The 17319-nt window shown below is 38.5% G+C and overlaps 2 protein-coding genes across 4 annotated transcripts in view; one reads left to right on the top strand and one right to left on the bottom strand.

Moving 5' to 3' along the window:
• Window positions 1-2868, top strand: part of SAV1 (salvador family WW domain containing protein 1) — a 29567-nt gene extending 26699 nt beyond the window's left edge. The window contains exon 5 of the mRNA XM_002718235.5: window positions 1532-2868. Coding sequence (XP_002718281.1) covers window positions 1532-1733 — 202 coding nt within the window. The 3' untranslated portion in view covers window positions 1734-2868. The remainder of the gene's footprint in view (window positions 1-1531) is intronic.
• Window positions 2869-3354: 486 nt separating this feature from the next.
• Window positions 3355-17319, bottom strand: part of ATL1 (atlastin GTPase 1) — a 75865-nt gene continuing 61900 nt past the window's right edge. For 2 of the 3 annotated variants that reach the window (XM_017348282.3, XM_070053674.1), the window contains exons 8-15: window positions 16522-16614; window positions 15055-15193; window positions 12575-12702; window positions 11276-11332; window positions 9692-9763; window positions 8531-8962; window positions 7242-7256; window positions 3355-4186 (exon numbers count right to left, since the gene is read on the bottom strand). In XM_017348282.3, the coding sequence (XP_017203771.1) occupies window positions 4076-4186; window positions 7242-7256; window positions 8531-8962; window positions 9692-9763; window positions 11276-11332; window positions 12575-12702; window positions 15055-15193; window positions 16522-16614 (1047 nt within the window). In that variant the 3' untranslated portion in view covers window positions 3355-4075. The remainder of the gene's footprint in view (window positions 4187-7241; window positions 7257-8530; window positions 8963-9691; window positions 9764-11275; window positions 11333-12574; window positions 12703-15054; window positions 15194-16521; window positions 16615-17319) is intronic. The other variant, XM_070053675.1, reaches the window with a different exon arrangement.

The raw sequence follows: 17319 nt of genomic DNA on the forward strand, positions 1-17319 counted from the left end.
CTATCAACAAGGGTGAGCAGATGCTGATAGGTCTGTTATTTATCTTAACAAGGAGAGTTGTGTGTTTGCCAGAAAACCAGCTTTTTTCTTCCTTCTGTTTTCCAAACAAGTGAGAATCTTGAAATTCTGTAATTCCACCTCCAGCAGTAATTTACCTACACAGTTTTTTGCATGTACTTCAAACCTCAACCGGATTGTGAATTGATGTTTTTAAGTCTACTACACAATTTTATAATGCATAGAGGAACTATAATCAAGCTGAACTATGGGATAAAATTGTAAAATTTAATCTTTCGCAGAAAATCGATCATTCAGGGCATACCTCTCTATCATTCCCCAGACACCCAGACTTTCAGTCCCCAGTGGGACTTCTTGTTCCAGTAGCCTTGCAGTCCACCATATCACCACTGAGCCAGCTGGGGGTAGGTGGAAAGGAAGGAGTGTTACTGATGTGGAGGCTGGGTGCAGGGGATCTAGGCCACATCTGGGCCTGGGGATAACAGCACTTGGACTCCTGATGACAGCATCCACTGGAGAGTGGACAGGTAATTTTGGAAGCATTACAGCAACTGCTATTAGCATATATTGGTTATTTATGAATAGTGATTGAATAGAATACTGCTGTAGGAAAAGAAATGGTTTAAGTATAGGCTACTAGAGTGGTTTTCAGCCAATTTTCTGAATGATTTACCTATGTATATAGAATATAAATGGCTCCTAGCTTTTTGCCTCTCTGAACACTTTTAGAAGTTCTAAGTAGCCTCATCTTTAAAATACAAAATTGGAATTCTGTCCTCAGGTCTCTTTCTGTTCAGAATGTAAATTCTGCATTAGTAGATGGTCACAGCCACCCCAGCATGTGATCCACTTAGTATTGAAGAAAGATTCAAGGCCTTCCAAGATTTCATATGTAAATATAATCTTACCTTAGTCCTGTGTCACATTGTGGAGTCTCCTGCAGTCTACTCACTGTCTGGTTGTGAAGAGTTTATTCTTTCGTTTCTTGTTAAGCTTTTGCCTGTTTAGCACTACATACCCAACCTTAAAAATATGGAGCCCACAACTGATGGTCTCTGTCCTTCCTCCTTTTTGGTAACTTACTTGCTGTAGTAAGCATCCTCAGAAAGATCTGTCAGCACTAAAGACACAAATGCCTGTTTTTGAGCATTTTCATTTGTAAACACATTGTGATCTAAAGGAACCTTACATACCTAACGGTTAACTTTGGATTAACTTATGAATTGCTTCAGAAATTATAGAACCCCTGTATTTTGAAGTTGATGTTAATGGTGGCTGTCTGATGTTAATTACAATAACTGATACTTGAAAGGAAATGGGTGTTCTTTAACTTCAGTTGAAATGAAGTGATGTTAGTGGTTCTCTCTTTCCATTAAAAAGTGTTTTAAAATAGCAGTTATTATCTATTTAGTTATAATGAAGTTGCTGTTTGTAAAACCAGACTAGTTTATTGCTATACATGCATGTTTATGTGTGTTCTGAATGTGTGTATAACTGTGCCCTAAAACAACAGGTATGACCACATCCTGAAGTGGGAACTCTTCCAGCTGGCTGACCTGGATACTTACCAGGGAATGCTGAAGCTGCTCTTCATGAAGGAACTGGAACAGATTGTCAGAATGTATGAAGCCTACAGACAAGCTCTCCTCACTGAGCTGGAAAACCGCAAGCAGAGACAGCAGTGGTATGCCCAGCAACATGGCAAGAATTTTTAAGTTAATTTTTTAAAATGAAATTTAAGTTTTCTAAGAGCTTTAACATATTTTCACAGATAAACAATTGCAAACAAGTATTTTGATTATTAAAGGCAGCTTACTTTTTGGAAATTATAAAATTCTAATTTTACATGTATTTTGTTATTAGAAATTTTGTTTTATTGATCAAAAAACTAGTTGATCATTTTCAGAGCCAGCATGGCAAAAACACTTCCAAATGCCGTATGGTAGGTAGAAAACTGCCTTGAATATTCTTGATGGAGAAAAATGCAAGAAAATGTCAGTATAGCAGACCTTTATTAGGAAATGACGACTTGGTAACTTCTGTAGCAGCAGTACCTTTCTTTAAAACCGAGAGGGTGTCTATGCAGTGTTTTACAACAAGATGTTTACTGCTTTATTGTAGAGATTGTCCAGAATGGGATAATGTATATATTACCGTGGTAGAGTGCAAAATATAAAATAGGATTTGGAATTTTGGTTGTGCTAAATTTCTAAATAGGACGTATGTGGTTTTCCTTCCTCCACTCCCATTCCCCACGTGTAAGGAACCCTTTTGAAGCATGTTGAGCAAGTATTTCTTGGTAAAAGGCCTTTGAATCTTTCAGGGACAAATGTAAGCATGAAGCCAGTTGCTAACATAGTGTGCTTTACTTTCAGCCAGAGCTCTCTGTTTAGCATGGCTGTGACATAGACTGTTCTGACAGAATGGTTGGTAAGCTGCCTAAAATGACAATCAGGGATTCACTAAGAAATATTAGTCATTAAATTGATTTTGTTACTTTTTTTTATCTTCTGAGTGTTTGTCACAGAATTTCAAAACCATTTATTTCTTTCCTAGTTTCTAGTTGTTAAGATACTGTTCATAATGAGTGCAGTACATTTCATTATAAACAAGTTTATGATACTTCTAGCCTGTAAACCTCTCAAATTCTGTGAACTTCAATATTAGTTGAAATAGGTCTTCAGTCATATTTACCTGTCTTGTAAATATGTAAATATATTTTTAGATTAGGTAGTCTTCCAAAATACCAAGCACTCCCAGTTAGAATTAGTGAGTTTGAGTTATTGAGAAAATGTTAAGTGTTTGATTTTATATAACAAGCTTATTAAATATATTTTTGTGGAAACTAAATGTGTGTTGGAGTCCATGTTTTAGATATACTGCCATAAATGTTGGATGTTTCCTTTAAAGGGCCCCTAGGCAGAGGAATGGGCAATACAGTGAAAGGGGTATTGAAAAGTGGAAATGCTGCTAAGGTTGCGATCCAGCTTTCCTAAGGTGCATTTACATATCTTATAAACTTGTGCACACTCTTAATTTTTCTTTCCTGCTACTTGAACATTTGTGAGACAGAAATGTCTAATTTGGATCCTTCCTTATTTGTTTCTGTAAGAAGTCTTTTCAGTGGAATTCCAGATATTTTAATCATTAGAAACAGAATACAGGATCATGGCTTTAAAACAACTGCAGGGTACCTAAAGGGATTAACATGTCTCTTAAAACGGGAATTTAAGTTTGTAATGGTGACAACATTAAAGAAAATGCATCTTGAATTTCTAAAAAACAGAAATCTTCATAGTTTTGGATCAGTACAAACATTTCTGAATTCAGTACGCATTTGTTTTTAATGTTAGGAACCAAAGTAAACTTTAATAGTTCACATGTTAAAAGAATAAAACTATGAAGAATACATTTCTTTGTGTACCAAATGAAAAAATATACAATGCAGTAAAACTCAAATACATATACAAAATGACTTTTTGTGCATTTCTGATCAAGAGGTTTATAGTATATCTTAAATCATAATATAAAAGCGATAGTTTCTGGTAGAGCAACTGAAAAGCTCTTAAATTCTTAAAAATAATGAAGAGCTCATGGTATGTGTAAGATTATATAGATTAAATCAAGCCTGCTGAGTTGTGATGCTGTCCTTTAACAAATAGCTCTATGAAATAATTTAATACATTTTCTATAGAAATTAAATGAGCATATTCAAATGTGAAGTAGTATCACTGCATGGTTTAATTATAACCCAGTAATAGAATGTAGTAAATTCAAGCAGAACACACACTGTCATCATAAATAGACAAATACTTTAAATTATAACAGCATATTTAAAGATGAAATCAGGAAACTGTATGTTAACAAAATGATATAACCATGCATACATACATCTTATTAAACACGGAAGTAAAAGAACTAAACCATTTTGTAGTCTTCAGAGGCATTTGGTATTTTACTTTGTTCTAATGGAAGCACTTTGAATGTCTGCATGGAAACATAAAATTGAATATTTAACTGACAATTGGTCATGCACCTGTGTTTCTCAAAATCTGCATTACATTTTTTTCTTTTCTGACTGCTCAGTAGGCTCCGACTTTGGTGCAGGAAAAGCTTGATGATACAGGTGTCTGTGAGTCGCTGCTGCGCTGTAAAGCTTGTATAAAGCCTAGAATACAAGAATCATGGTTATAAAAACATTTACTAAATACACAGATGTAACATTTTTCCTTTTAAAAATGTTTGTGGTACTGTATAGACTATAGCAAGCTGAATTTAGAATCTTTATAAGATACAGAAGTATTATTTTACAATTCAGAAACTCGATTTTCTACCCTGCAGTTTGTGTCTTCACATTGCGAGCTGATCTTCATGGTGTTTTTATTCTCTGGGAGTGGCCTTTTCTCTCGTCTACCTGTCAGAGCACAGCATGATGCTCATGGCTGTGCTGATTACATACTGCCAGTGTCACCAGTTTAGACTAATTATAGAAATAACTTCTAACGGCCAGTATTTTTCCCAGAATGGGGCCATTTTCACTCTCCGTTCTTTCTTGTTAAGGTCATATAGCAAAACATGTTACAAATACCCCTTCCACACTACATGCCTTACTTTCTATTACTTAGTTCATTGATTACAAAAACTTTTATTCAGAAACATTACCTCACAAAGCCTTTCATCATTGAAACTACCTCTGATGGGAATGGGCATTTGGCCTAGGTTAAAACCACCTGTTAGGATGCCTAAGTCCCATATCGGAATTCCTAGATTCAACTCCCAGGTCTGCTGAAGACTGATTCCTTTGAAAGAGTTACAAGCAGAAGGGGAGATAACTGGGGGTGGAGTGAGAGGATGTTCTTCCATCCATTCCCCAAATGGCCACAATGGCTGGTGCTGGGCCAGTCCGAAGCCAGGAGCCTGGAACTCCATCCAGGTCTCCCATGGGGGGGGTGGGTAAGGGCCCAGGTACTTGGCTCATCTTTCTCTGTTTTCCAAGGCACATTAGCAGGGAGCTGTATTGGAATCAGAGTAGCCAGGACTTGATCCAGTGTCCATATGGAAGGCTGGTGTTGTAGGTGGTGGCTTAACCCATTGTGCCACCACGCCAAGTCCGTAAGTCCCAACTCTGGCTCCTGATTCCATCTTACTGCTGATGTGGACCCCAGGTGATAGTTAAGTAGTTGGGTTCCTGCCATTCATTTGGTAGACATGGACTGATTCTAGTCCCCTGGTTTCAGCTTTGCTCAGCCCTGTCCACTTGAGGTACTTGGGAGAGTAGATCAGCAGATGGGCACTCTTTGTGTCTGTGTCCCTCTGTGCCTCTCAAATAATTAAAAAAACATGAATAACAAAAACTACCTCTAACTTTTAAGTTTGTATCTTCTTAATAGTGTTTGAATCATAAAGATTTTTACACACAGTATTTTAACCCCATCAGCCAGTATCCAAGAATCATGCTCTTCTCTTTCACATTGTGAAAGTTAAAACTAACTTGTCTAACTCAGGTCTGGGATCTTTAAAAAGTCACTGGATATTTTCAAAGCCGGGTAAGAGCTTGATCTCCTTCAAATACTAATGTATTCCCAGGAAATTGCATTATTTTTAATCATATGTGAGTCTGTTGTTGTTATTTTCTCTTGATTTTTCCAGTGGCAATAAGTCTGAATGGTATCACTGTACATTCTATGAATGTATATTAGTGTAGCTTGGTATTTTCCTAGTTCTGTTATATTCAGATCCTAATATATTCAATTTAATGCAGTTCTCTTAAACACTCGATGTTTTCTTAAAGACTGACTTAGAAAGTTGGCATTTGTTTTTACTTTTTAAATAATATTTTACTGAATTCTACAAAAATTAATTCCTTGTTGACCTAGAAGTATTAAATGTGTCACTGATATTTGATTAGTAGACGTAATCCAGTTATATACTAGAGACTGAGGAAAGATTATGCACTCTCTCCATAGTTGTTCAAGATCAGCTTTGTCTCCAAAGGTGATAACCTAAATGACTCTACAGAGTTAATTTTTTTAATTGTAACAAATGATTCCTTTATGGAAGATCAGATTCATTCCACCGATGCATAGTAAGATAAATGAATGTTAATTTATAGGTCAGAGCTGAGGTATGCCAAGAACATTAGAATGCACACTGGCATGGAATCTGGCTGTCACTCAAAAGCCAAAGTTAAAAACAACTTGTGAGGGGCCGGCGCTATGGTGCACTTGGTTAATCCCATGGTTCTAGTCCTGGTCGCTCTTCTTCCAGTCCAGCTCTCTGCTATGGCCTGGGAAAGCAGTAGAAAATGGCCCAAGTCCTTGGGTCCCTGCACCCACATGGGAGACCAGGAAGAAGCACCTGGCTCCTGGCTTCGGATCGGTGCAGCTCCGGCCGTTGTGGCCATTTGGGGAGTGAACCAATGGAAAGAAGAAGACCTTTCTCTCTGTCTCTGTCTGTAACTCTGTCAAATAAATAAATTAAAAAAATTTTTTTAAAAAAGCAACTTGTGAAGGCTGCAACTATATTTAAAATATCCTCCAATAGTTATTCACTCAGGCTTTGTAACTTACTTCTTTGACTGCACTACAGCAGAATGTACTGTGTAGAATTCTGATTTTTTTACACATTCAGGAAACAAATATCATTCATAATAATCAGTTAAGTTCTTTCTTTTGTGTAGATCAAATCATAAATGATGTCTGGAGTAAGTTAAATGTAAAAAACTATTAAAGGGGCCAGCACTGTGGCGTAGCAGGTTAAGCCACCACTTGCAGCACTGGCATTCCATATAGGTGCCAGTTCAATTCTTGGCTGCTCCACTTCTGATCCAGCTCCTTGTTAACTGTGCTTGGGAAAGCAGCAGAAAATGGCCCAGGTTCTTGGGCCTCTGCTCCCATGTGGGAGACCCGGGAAGAAGCTCCTGATTCTTGGCTCCTGGCTGTGGTCTAGCCCAGCTTTGTCCCTTGCAGCCATTTGGGGAGTGAACCAGCGGGTGGAAGACCTCTCTCTGTCTCTCTCTCTTTGTAACTCTGCCACTGAAATAAAATAATTAAGTATTAAAAAAAAAACTTAAAAATTCACAATGAGAAATGGAAATGTTAGAAAAACAGAGCTGATAGTCACCAAAGATCCTCTAATCTACATATTCTTTAATACCTAGTCAATTCATAAACTATCATAATGTTTACAAGTACATAGCTCTTAATTAAAAAAATTAAACTTACCTCATTTGTACTTCCCTGTGGCAAAGGCAGTTTAAAAAAGGAGAAAAGAAAAGTATATATCCTGTTTCATTAATAGCATTTTGATACTGAGTTGTGTTTACAGTATTAACTTGCAAAACTTTAAGGACAAATATGCTTGTAGAGTTTTTAATTTAAGTTACATATTTTATCAATTTAATACAGAACCCAATTTATCAGTTAACTAAAAATCAATTTAATAAAGAATTCAGGTTCAGCATATTTTAAAAGGGTTTTGAGATTGACCTCAGATAGCCCCTCTTCAGCTTGAAGCCTCTTCAGCCTTTTGTGGTTGAGGGACTATTAGACACAGTGAATGGCTCAGAGGATCCAGTTTTTTTTTTTTTTTTCATTCATTTCCCATCATGCTATCTTTGTTTTGTTTTAACTAGATTCTTCAGAGGCACAGCTTAAGTCCATTAGTTACAGTTCTATTATAAAGAGTGTATATGTAAGTTTGCTGCCAATGCTGAGAGAATTGTAGCTGTTACTTGCTACCCTCAGATCATAAACATGAAGTCTTAAGTCCAAAATTTTTTTAAGATTCTCAAATTTAGTTTCACTGAATCCCCTTAAAATCCAATGAAGTAACTGAAGATACTTGAGGATAACATAGTGAGTTTATCATCGTTCTAGGTGTGTTTATAATTGTCTCCCATGTTGATAATTGGCTATTTGGACAATGGACCATAATGGCCCTGACTCCCTAGGATATGGCTCAGAGGACCAGAGGACAATTTATCCACGAGCAGCTAATCCAGAGGCCGACCACTGGCTGGTGCTATGGCCTGGTGCAAAAGACTAGCTCAGAGACTGTCTGACATAATTCAGCACTGCTTTCAGAATTTTATACTAAGAAAGTTACATGATAGCTTATGACAGTAGTTCATATATGTCCATGACAAAAGCAGTGCTAGTCAAATGATAGGTTGTACATATGAAGTCATGTTATTCAAATCGCACCAGTGAAATAAAAACTTTTTTTCATACTTCTTTTAACAGTGTTAACATTTGGAGAATAAAAAAAGTTAAGAACACTAAAATCCATGTTTCTCTTAAAAATTAAAATATTGACTGGAAAATAATTATGTAGGACTTCATATATTTTATAGTTTTATAGTGAGGTCTTAATGTTTTGTAAAGTTCTTAAAGAAGAGGGGCCCAAGTCATGTTCATCTATATATTTACAACATCTAAGACAATACCTATTATGTGGACACCTATTCCAATGTGTGCTGCACATAGTTGGAGAGAAGCAAAAGTATTCCTACCTGGTCCCACAAGGCTGCAGCCACTTGGTCTATTACAGCACCCAGCTCTCGGTATTCTCCAGAGTACCGGATATATGCCCAGGTGCAAAGGGTGATTAGGGTCAGTCCCATTATCATATTGCATAGGCTAGCTATGATGTCCAAACCAATGAATCCAGTCACACCAGCAATCACATATGTGATAAAGATGACAACAAATAGTGTGGCTGGGGTGCGAGCTGCATGGAAGATATTTTTGCTATCATTGTGCTTGATATACTGGATGTAGAGTTCATCTATTTCACTTTCCAACTGCTGCAGGTAACGCCGGCTAAATTCTTCCCCACCCATTTTCTTCACTCCTCGAAATAGCTTCACAGATTCTTCCTTAAGCTGCAGGTGTTTGGTCTGCAGGTCATTAGGGGCCAGAAATGGTTTGTCACCACCGCAAATCTGTATCACATAGAAAAGTACTTGTTTATGTAATGCATGGTGAAATTAGCATCTGTGTCAAAATTTCACGTAGTATAGTTAATAAGTCATTTGTTGTATAGCATTTCAAGCAATGACAGACTGCATATTTGATGGTGGCGCCATAAGATTAATAGAGCTGAAGAACTGTCACCCAATGACAGTGACATCATAACCATTATGACACTCAAGTTTAGCATATAACTTACATTTGTGATGATGTGTCAAGAATCTGCTACACACCCAGTTGTATAAAAGCAATTATGTACAATACATAATACTTAAAATGACTGCATTCTGATCTATGTATATACTTTTATCATTTTTGTATGTACTCATACCTATTAACAGCAACAACAAAAAAAACCTTTTACTGTGTAACAGTATGCTGTGCAGCCTCATACATCTTGTGTTTACCCAATCTGTTGATCACATCATGAGGACACACTGAGTCAGTTGGCTGATACCACCTAGGCTTGTGTAATAACATTCTCTGTGATGGACGTCCACATGAGATTGCTGAACAATGCATTCCTCTTAATGTATGTTGTCGGTAAGCAACATGTGACTGTAATCAGGAGTCTGAGAAAAACTCAAAGCCACCCCACTGCATGTGTGTACCACATGATGTAGAAGAAAAACCATTAATTCAACAACAAAGAAATACTTGTTTTATATAAAAAGTCATATAAAATATTATTGAATTCTTACCTCTTCCATTTTTTTGTTGTATGTGTCCTTGGCAGTTGCCACAGCAGCTAAGTTGTTGGCTTCTGCGGTGGCCTTTGGACAAAGTACAAATTACGAAGTAAAACAGAGTTAATATTATTCATCTTCCACAGACAGTTCATGTTTCAGAGCATCATGTGCAAGAAATGTGTAAGAAACCAAAGTCATCAAATAATTTGAAATCTAAATATTTTCACTGTTTTAAAACCAATAAAGTTAAAATTCCAAATGCATATAACCTGTTTTTGCCCAGTAAATCACAGCTCTAAAATGAATTTTCATTTGGAATATTTTTGCTCTCAAATATTTTTGACCCTCAGATATTTTAGTGGAAGGAAAAAGAAAAATCTATATATCCAAATGCATGGGAAATAATATATAATACATTTTATATACGCTAACATATAAAAGCTATGTCTTAAGTTGAAAAACTGCTACTGATAGAATGTCACTAATAACAAGCCCTTAAGAACTTAAGTTTTTTACGTATGTAAGGAAGACAAGTTTCTCTTGTTTCCTAACGCTGATTTGTGGAGACCACTTGTTTAAAACTTGGATCTGGGGGCCAGCATTGTGGCACAGCAGGTTAAGCTACCACTTGAAACACCAGAATCTCATATCGGAGCTCCTGTTCAAGTTCCAGCTGCTCCACTTCCAATCCAGCTCCCTGCCAATGTGCCTTGGAAAGCAGTGGATGGTGGCGCAAGTGCTTGGGGCCCTGTTACTCCCATGTGAGCCCCAGATGGAGTTCTAGGTTCCTGGCTTCAGCCTGGCCCAGCCACGTTGGTGGGGGTAAACCAGCAGTTGGAAGATCTGTCTTTCCCTCTCTCTGTTACTCTGCTAAATAGGTAGATAAATCTTTTAAGATAAATAAATAAAACTTGGACTTGCTTTTCAACATGTTTGTTACTATGTAAATCTAAATCACAGTACATGTCCATTTTGTAAACAAATTTTGTCCAAAAAGAATGAAAACCCTTTGATCTAAACTGTACCTCAGCAGAAGTAAGGCTATTAAATGTGTGCGAAACATGTTTAGATGAATAATATGTAACGGGCAAAGTTATTAGGCAAATAATCTTCCAATAAATCATTCTTTCCATTGTGTTATTTTTCTTTTTGGTAATTTCTGATGACCATATTGGCACATATGTAAATATAAGCAGGAAAGCTTAGCTTTAGTGACAAGTGTATTTTAAAACATTATGCTTCCTGGGGCCGGCGCTGTGGCCAGTGGGTTAACGCCCTGGCCTGAAGCGCCGGCATCCCATGTGGGCATCAGTTCTAGTCCCGGCTGCTTCACTTCCTATCCAGCTCTCTGCTATGGCCTGGGAAAGCAGTAGAAGATGGCCCAAGTCCTTGGGCTCCTGCGCCCATGTGGGAGACCTGGAAGAAGCACCTGGCTCCTGGCTTCAGATCATTGCAGCCAATTGGGGAGTGAACCATCGGATAGAAAACCTCTCTCTCGCTCTCCCTCTCTCTCTGCCTTTCCTCTCTCTGTGTAACTCTTTCAAATAAATAAATAAATCTTTTTAAAAAACATCATGCCTCCTGGTTAATAAATACCTGTAACATGGATTTGGGATGTGGTAATTCTTCACCTTGATAGATCTTTATGTAAGCCTGAAAAAAGGAAAATTCTCATGTTCAAGCAATTCCATTCAGTATTTCTCATTCTAAATTGTATTCTAAGGTCTTGAGATTTCCAGAAATATTCTCAGAAACTTACACATATCACCTCTTTCTGATACTTATTTCCTTTCCTTAGTTCATGACGTTCCCTTTTCCCGTACCACACCTGCAAACCCTGTCCTTCGACAAGGCTCAGTTCAGTGCCATCGCCTGTAACTCTCACATCCTTTGGGGATAACTTTCCTTGTTCAGGTCTTACAGGGATTTGTACCCTGGTGTCGTCATAAACTTTCAGGAACAGATTGATGTTTGGGTCCTGAATCTCCTGGCAAATTATAAGCTCCTCCAGTTTATTTAAGTAACAATGTAAATTTTGGATAAATACCATCATTTATTGTTGAGTGATGAAAGTAGGTTGCAGAAACCATGTATGATTTTAAATAATGACAAATTTCAAAAATTCAGGGGCAGCCACTGTGGCACAGAGTGTGAAGCCACTTCGATGCCATATCACAGGCCTGGGATATGGTCCCACCTAGACTTCTAATCCAGCTTCCTGTTAATGTACACCCTGTGGGCCAGCAGGTAGTGGGCCAAATACTTGGATTCCCCCTGCCACCCACAAAGGAAACTTGGATGAAGTACCTGGCTCCTGGTTTGAACCTGGTCCAGCCCTGGCTATTGTGGGCATTAGTGGAATAAACCAACAGATGGAAAAGACATGTATTTAATTCACCCACTCTCTCTGTGTCTCTCCCTCCCTCCCTTTCAAATAAATCAAACTTTAAAAAAAACCTTATTTTAGTCTATGGAGCATCAACTCATAAATAATGCTGGTAGCTGAAGTTCTCCACTGTATTTCTGGATTGGCAAAAAGTACTCACTGCTATCTGAGAAATAAATATTTGGTGTAGAGTATAATATGTGGAAGGATTTTCTTCGGTAGGGAGGAAGGGAAGATTGAGTACAGGCCATGGACCCTAGGAATGCCCCCTGCCATGACTTGGCCAACTCTTAGATGGATTCATGTTTTCTATTTCCCTCAAGGTAAGAGGACAGGAAAATGAGCTCCAAGGAGTTACCTCAAAAAGTAATTTCAGAAAGCAAGTTTCTCTTGAGTGTTTCACCCTTTTTTATAGATTTCTCATACCTTTGGGCTCTACTTTTTGTGGGAACTACATTCCAATGCATGTCAAATCTAAGTACTCACAAATTCGCTACAAAGAGTGATACCTTGAAGTACTCCACCAGACCTCGACAGGTGATTTTATTCCCATTGATCTCTTTGATATCTAGGCTCTCGGGACTAAGTAGCCAAGGAATCAGTATTTTCAGGTTTTTGATGAATTCATCATCTATTTCTACAAGGAAAAGCAAATCCATCATTATTTTAAAAATCCTATCTGGTCCTCCATGCCATAAAGTAAAATGTTCAATTTTCCTACATTTCTTCCCTAGTAATAATGCCATCTCTTGCTTTCCCATCCTTTAAACAACTCCTAGAACCTGCTCCTCTGCAGTGGATGATTCTCCTTGCCCATACTTCCACTAGTATTCAAAGTTTTTGGCAACACTGGATATACTAAGAGAAGGTAATAATTGCAGTACTGGAAGGGACTACGAAAAGTGGCACTTAAAGTAACTACTGTTGGTAGTGAGCTAGAAAGTTATTTCTGTAAGAGTGTGAGACAGTACATGAAGAATCAGCATAAAGAACAATTTTCCACATAATTGTCTATTCTGAGACATTTTTCTCCAGAGACAGCCTTCAGATGCCAGCCCTCTGGAGAAGAGTGTGCAGGCTGACAAGCCGGCCCAGAAAGAAATGCACCAGATTACAAGAGGTGGGCTGCGGGGGGACCAGCAGCTAACAGACTTTCAGAACTGCCCAAGGAAACACTCAGGTGAAGCAGAACATTCTGCACACTCGAGGGATTTAGCAGCAAACCCGGGGCAGAAAAGCTCATTAAAATGGAACTTTCACGGGCAACTGAGGCCGCCCCTCGTTTCTCTTTCTCAGGCCGGCCACTGTGGTGAGCTCAACTCCAGGAAGCTGTAAAGCTAGAGTGTAGGTCAATGTGTGTGCATACACGAGGGTAACATTTGATGGAGAACAGAGGTTAGCAGGTGGGATTCTGTATTTGTGTGATTTGTCTTCATCTCTCTCCTTGAGCTCTCTCCTTGCAAAATGTATCCATTACTTTCAGAACTGTCGCTGTGTACTACAGTAACGGGACAAGCCAGAGCGCTTTTTTGTCCCAATAAAGGACTGTTGATGAAGGCCTGCCCCTCCTCTGCCTGTTTACAGCTCTCAACTCCAGAGAATAAAGAGATGCTTTGTGGAAGCCTCTCTTTCTGTAAATTATTCAAAACACACTGAAGCCATTAGGTATATGCATGATAGCAAGCAGTCTGTATGTTCACTAGTGGGTTGGAACAGTGAAATGATAGGGTACTGGTGACCATGTGTTAATACGTGTTCACTGCTATCTGTTCTGAAAAGGCCAGGTCATTTAAAGTATGAAAGTAATCTAGGGCCGGTGCTGTGGCACAGTGGGTTAAAGCCCCGGCTTGCAGTGCTGGCATCCCATATGGGAGTAGGTTCAAGTCCCAGCTGTTCCACTTCCAATCCAGCTCCCTGCTGATGTGCCTGGGAAAGCCTTAGAGGATGGCTCAGGTTCTTGGGCCCCTGCACCCACATGGGAGACCCCAAAAAAGCCTCTAGCTCCTGGCTTCTGATTGGCTAAGCAACGGCTGTTGTGGCCATATGGGTAGTGAACCAGTGGATAGAAGACCTTTCTCTCTCTGTTTCTGCCTCTCTGTCTTCCAACTAAATAAAAATAAATCTTTTTTTTTTAAAAAACAATCTGATGGTTGAGAAATTTGGGAAATTCTATTTAAATGTGTTACTGACTGCTAACGTTACATAAAAGGTATCTGAGAGTAAATACCATGGGTACAGGGAAAAATCATACTTGTTATTCACATCTGCCATTTTTGTAAAACAGGATACGTGCATGTTCTTTTTCAAAAGTAATTTTAAATACCTTTCACAGTTGTGCTAAAAAAAACCCGGGCGCGTCACTGTCTCGCCCCTGGCACAATGGCTGAGCTGCTTTGGAATCATGATCATCATGATCTCCTCTAAAGAGGATTACATACTGTAAGACTGACTACTTGAAAAATACTCCAGTGCTTCTTGTTTTTTTTTTTTTTTTAAAGAAACTGGTAGTCGTTCAGAAAAGATTTCTTTTTTTAGTGAACTTCTAAATTTATAACTTTTAAATTTAAGTTTATAATTGAATTATTTCATAGCTGTTTTTTGAAAGCATGAGTTCGGTACCATCACATACTGTTTCTGTCACTCTGTATAATTTAATACAGCGTTCCAATAATACAGACGTGTTTTCCCGCTCATTGTAAATAGGGAAAACGAAGCATAAAGACACTGACGAGGAGGCAGGCGGGGTGGCGGGGCAGAGGTCCTGCAGGCAGTGTTGGCATTCAGAGCCCACAGAGTCCTGTCTGTCATTCACAGAGGAAGAGGACCAGCCCAGAAGCCCCAATTCTCCTCAGTTTCTAATCATCAGCCTCACTTCAGTGGATAACTAAACTGGCAACCACAGGTCAAGGATAAAATGACATTTTATAATCAGATTATAATAATCATGAAAACGTAGTCCTTAAAAAACTATAATCATTAAAAGACAAACCTTTGAGTTTTCCATCAAAGTTTGGATTGGTAGCTACTTTTAAGCCAGGATGAGGTAGCAGAAAACAGGAAATGTTGGTGAAACAGGAATGGATGTGTTTTCGAACATTCTGTAGTTCTTCATGCTGGTTCCCTGAGACCTGCAGTAGATCAAGGTGAAGTTTAAACTGCTTGCAGCAAAAATTAAACAAAAGGACTACCACGGCGCATTTGCCATGTGTGACTGACCCTACAGTGATAAAAGTTACATGATGGGGCAGCTACTAAAGACAGATAAAGTCTGGGGTGAACTTGCTCACAGAGCTCTAAGTACAGCAAGCATACTAATTCAAATTATTATGTTTTTATTCTAATGAATTCCTACAAATTCAAATATTAATTCAAAGTACTCAAAGGAGACACAAGCAAAGCATGAGACAGTGTTACCTGTTTGTCAGAGGTACTCGAGACAGCCTCCTGTGACCTGGTGCATTTAATTTCTAGAAAGGCATCTGAATAGTTTCCTTCTAAGGTAAATTGCCCTCCACTCCCTGATTATCACATGTGTTTGATAGTCTGTAGTGTAGAAAAGTATAAACCTAAACAAATAAGCTCTGAGGTCCTGATTTTCAAGGAACTTTTTTCTTAGTGTTTCCCCTGATTTCTCAGTAGGTGTTGGTGGTGGTGTCTGCTCAATGTAAACAATTCACACAATACTGAATTGTCATGACAGAAAGTAGAAGGCTTTCCAGTTCCACTGTCAACTTGAAGCAATATGTTCTAAGTTTGACTTCAGTGATTTCAAAATGATATGTCTGTTAAATTGACATTTATTTATTTTAAAGATTTGTTTATTTTAAAGGCAGAGTTACAGAGAGACAGAGGCAGAGAGAGACAGAGAGAGGTCTTCTATCCACTGGTTCAATCTACATGGCCAAAATGGCTGGAGCTGTGCCAATCTGAAGCCAGGAGCTAGGCGCCAGGAGCTTCCTCCAGGTCTCCCATGAGGGTGCAGAGGCCCAAGGACTTGGGCCATCTTCTACCGCTTTCCCAGGCCATAGCAGAGAGCTGGATCGGAAGTGGAGCAGCCAGGATTTGAACTGGTGCCCATATGGGATGCTGGCACTATAGGTGGCAGCTTTACCCACTATGCTACTGTGCTGGCGGCCCCTAATGGACTTTTAAACTTTTACTAAAACATGAACCTATATATTTGCATTCTAAATCTTGAACTGAATTTTTCAAAGCAAAGATTTTATCTTTAGGAATAATTGTTTTATAGACATCTACAAAATAATTATCTGCAATCATAATTCTTGATAATGTTTAAATCAGTAACTCAAATAATTCATTAAATATCAATCTTAGTTCATAGAAATGCTATTAGGGTCAAATGAGATTGGGGCTACTGAGTATTCAAATCATTCCACCAAAAAATTCTCTATTACCACTTGTGAAATTTCATGCACCTAAAAGCATCTTAACATACCTTGAGGCGTTTTTCCAGAAATTTGGCACCACCGTCAGCTCCATATGAAAATTCGTATGGGAAACTCCAGTCTCGAACAAGAAATATCAGACTCTTAAAAAAGGAAAATAAAGTAATGAAAATCTCCATTTTAAGGTGTCTCCTCTGCTTTTTACTGAAACCAGTCATATCGTTGTCCTTCTGATTGTGTTCTTTTCCACACTGTGGAGCCACGTGTCCCATGGGAGACCAGCCTGTGTGTTTCCGCTCAGTGTGAACAGTAAGTTGCCTACAGACTACCGAGATGAATACACCCACTGGGAGATGAGAAACACAGGTGGCCCTTAAGTAGCCTGAATGGAGCTGAGAAACTGCAGTCAGATTTTGTGTAAACTATGTCCCTGTGAGTATTTTGTTTTGATTGCTATAGCAGAATGTAGGCATAAAAACAAGATCAATTTTGTTTTTAAAATAAATTTTAATGTTTTTATAGAAGTGGAAAATATATAGTCATCATAAAAAGTTCAAACTATGTAGCCACGTCCACAGAAGAAATTTTAAAATATACTCCAAATTTCATCTCATGGATGCAACCAACCATAGTTAATATTTGGCTTTCTAGGTATACCACATGAGAGGAGGACTGGAGGGAGGTAACAAGGAGAAAAGTATTTATTATTGGAGAGGGACATAGAGAGACCTCTCATATGTGAATTACTCTCCAAAGGCCTACAACACCTGAAGGCGGAGGACTCAATCCAGACTATCCACAAGGGACCCAAGTATTTGAGCCAACCCAGGTGCACATTAGCAGAAAGG

The sequence above is a fragment of the Oryctolagus cuniculus genome, chromosome 12 (assembly GCF_964237555.1).
Source record: "Oryctolagus cuniculus chromosome 12, mOryCun1.1, whole genome shotgun sequence".
NCBI classification, from domain to species: Eukaryota; Metazoa; Chordata; class Mammalia; order Lagomorpha; family Leporidae; genus Oryctolagus; species Oryctolagus cuniculus.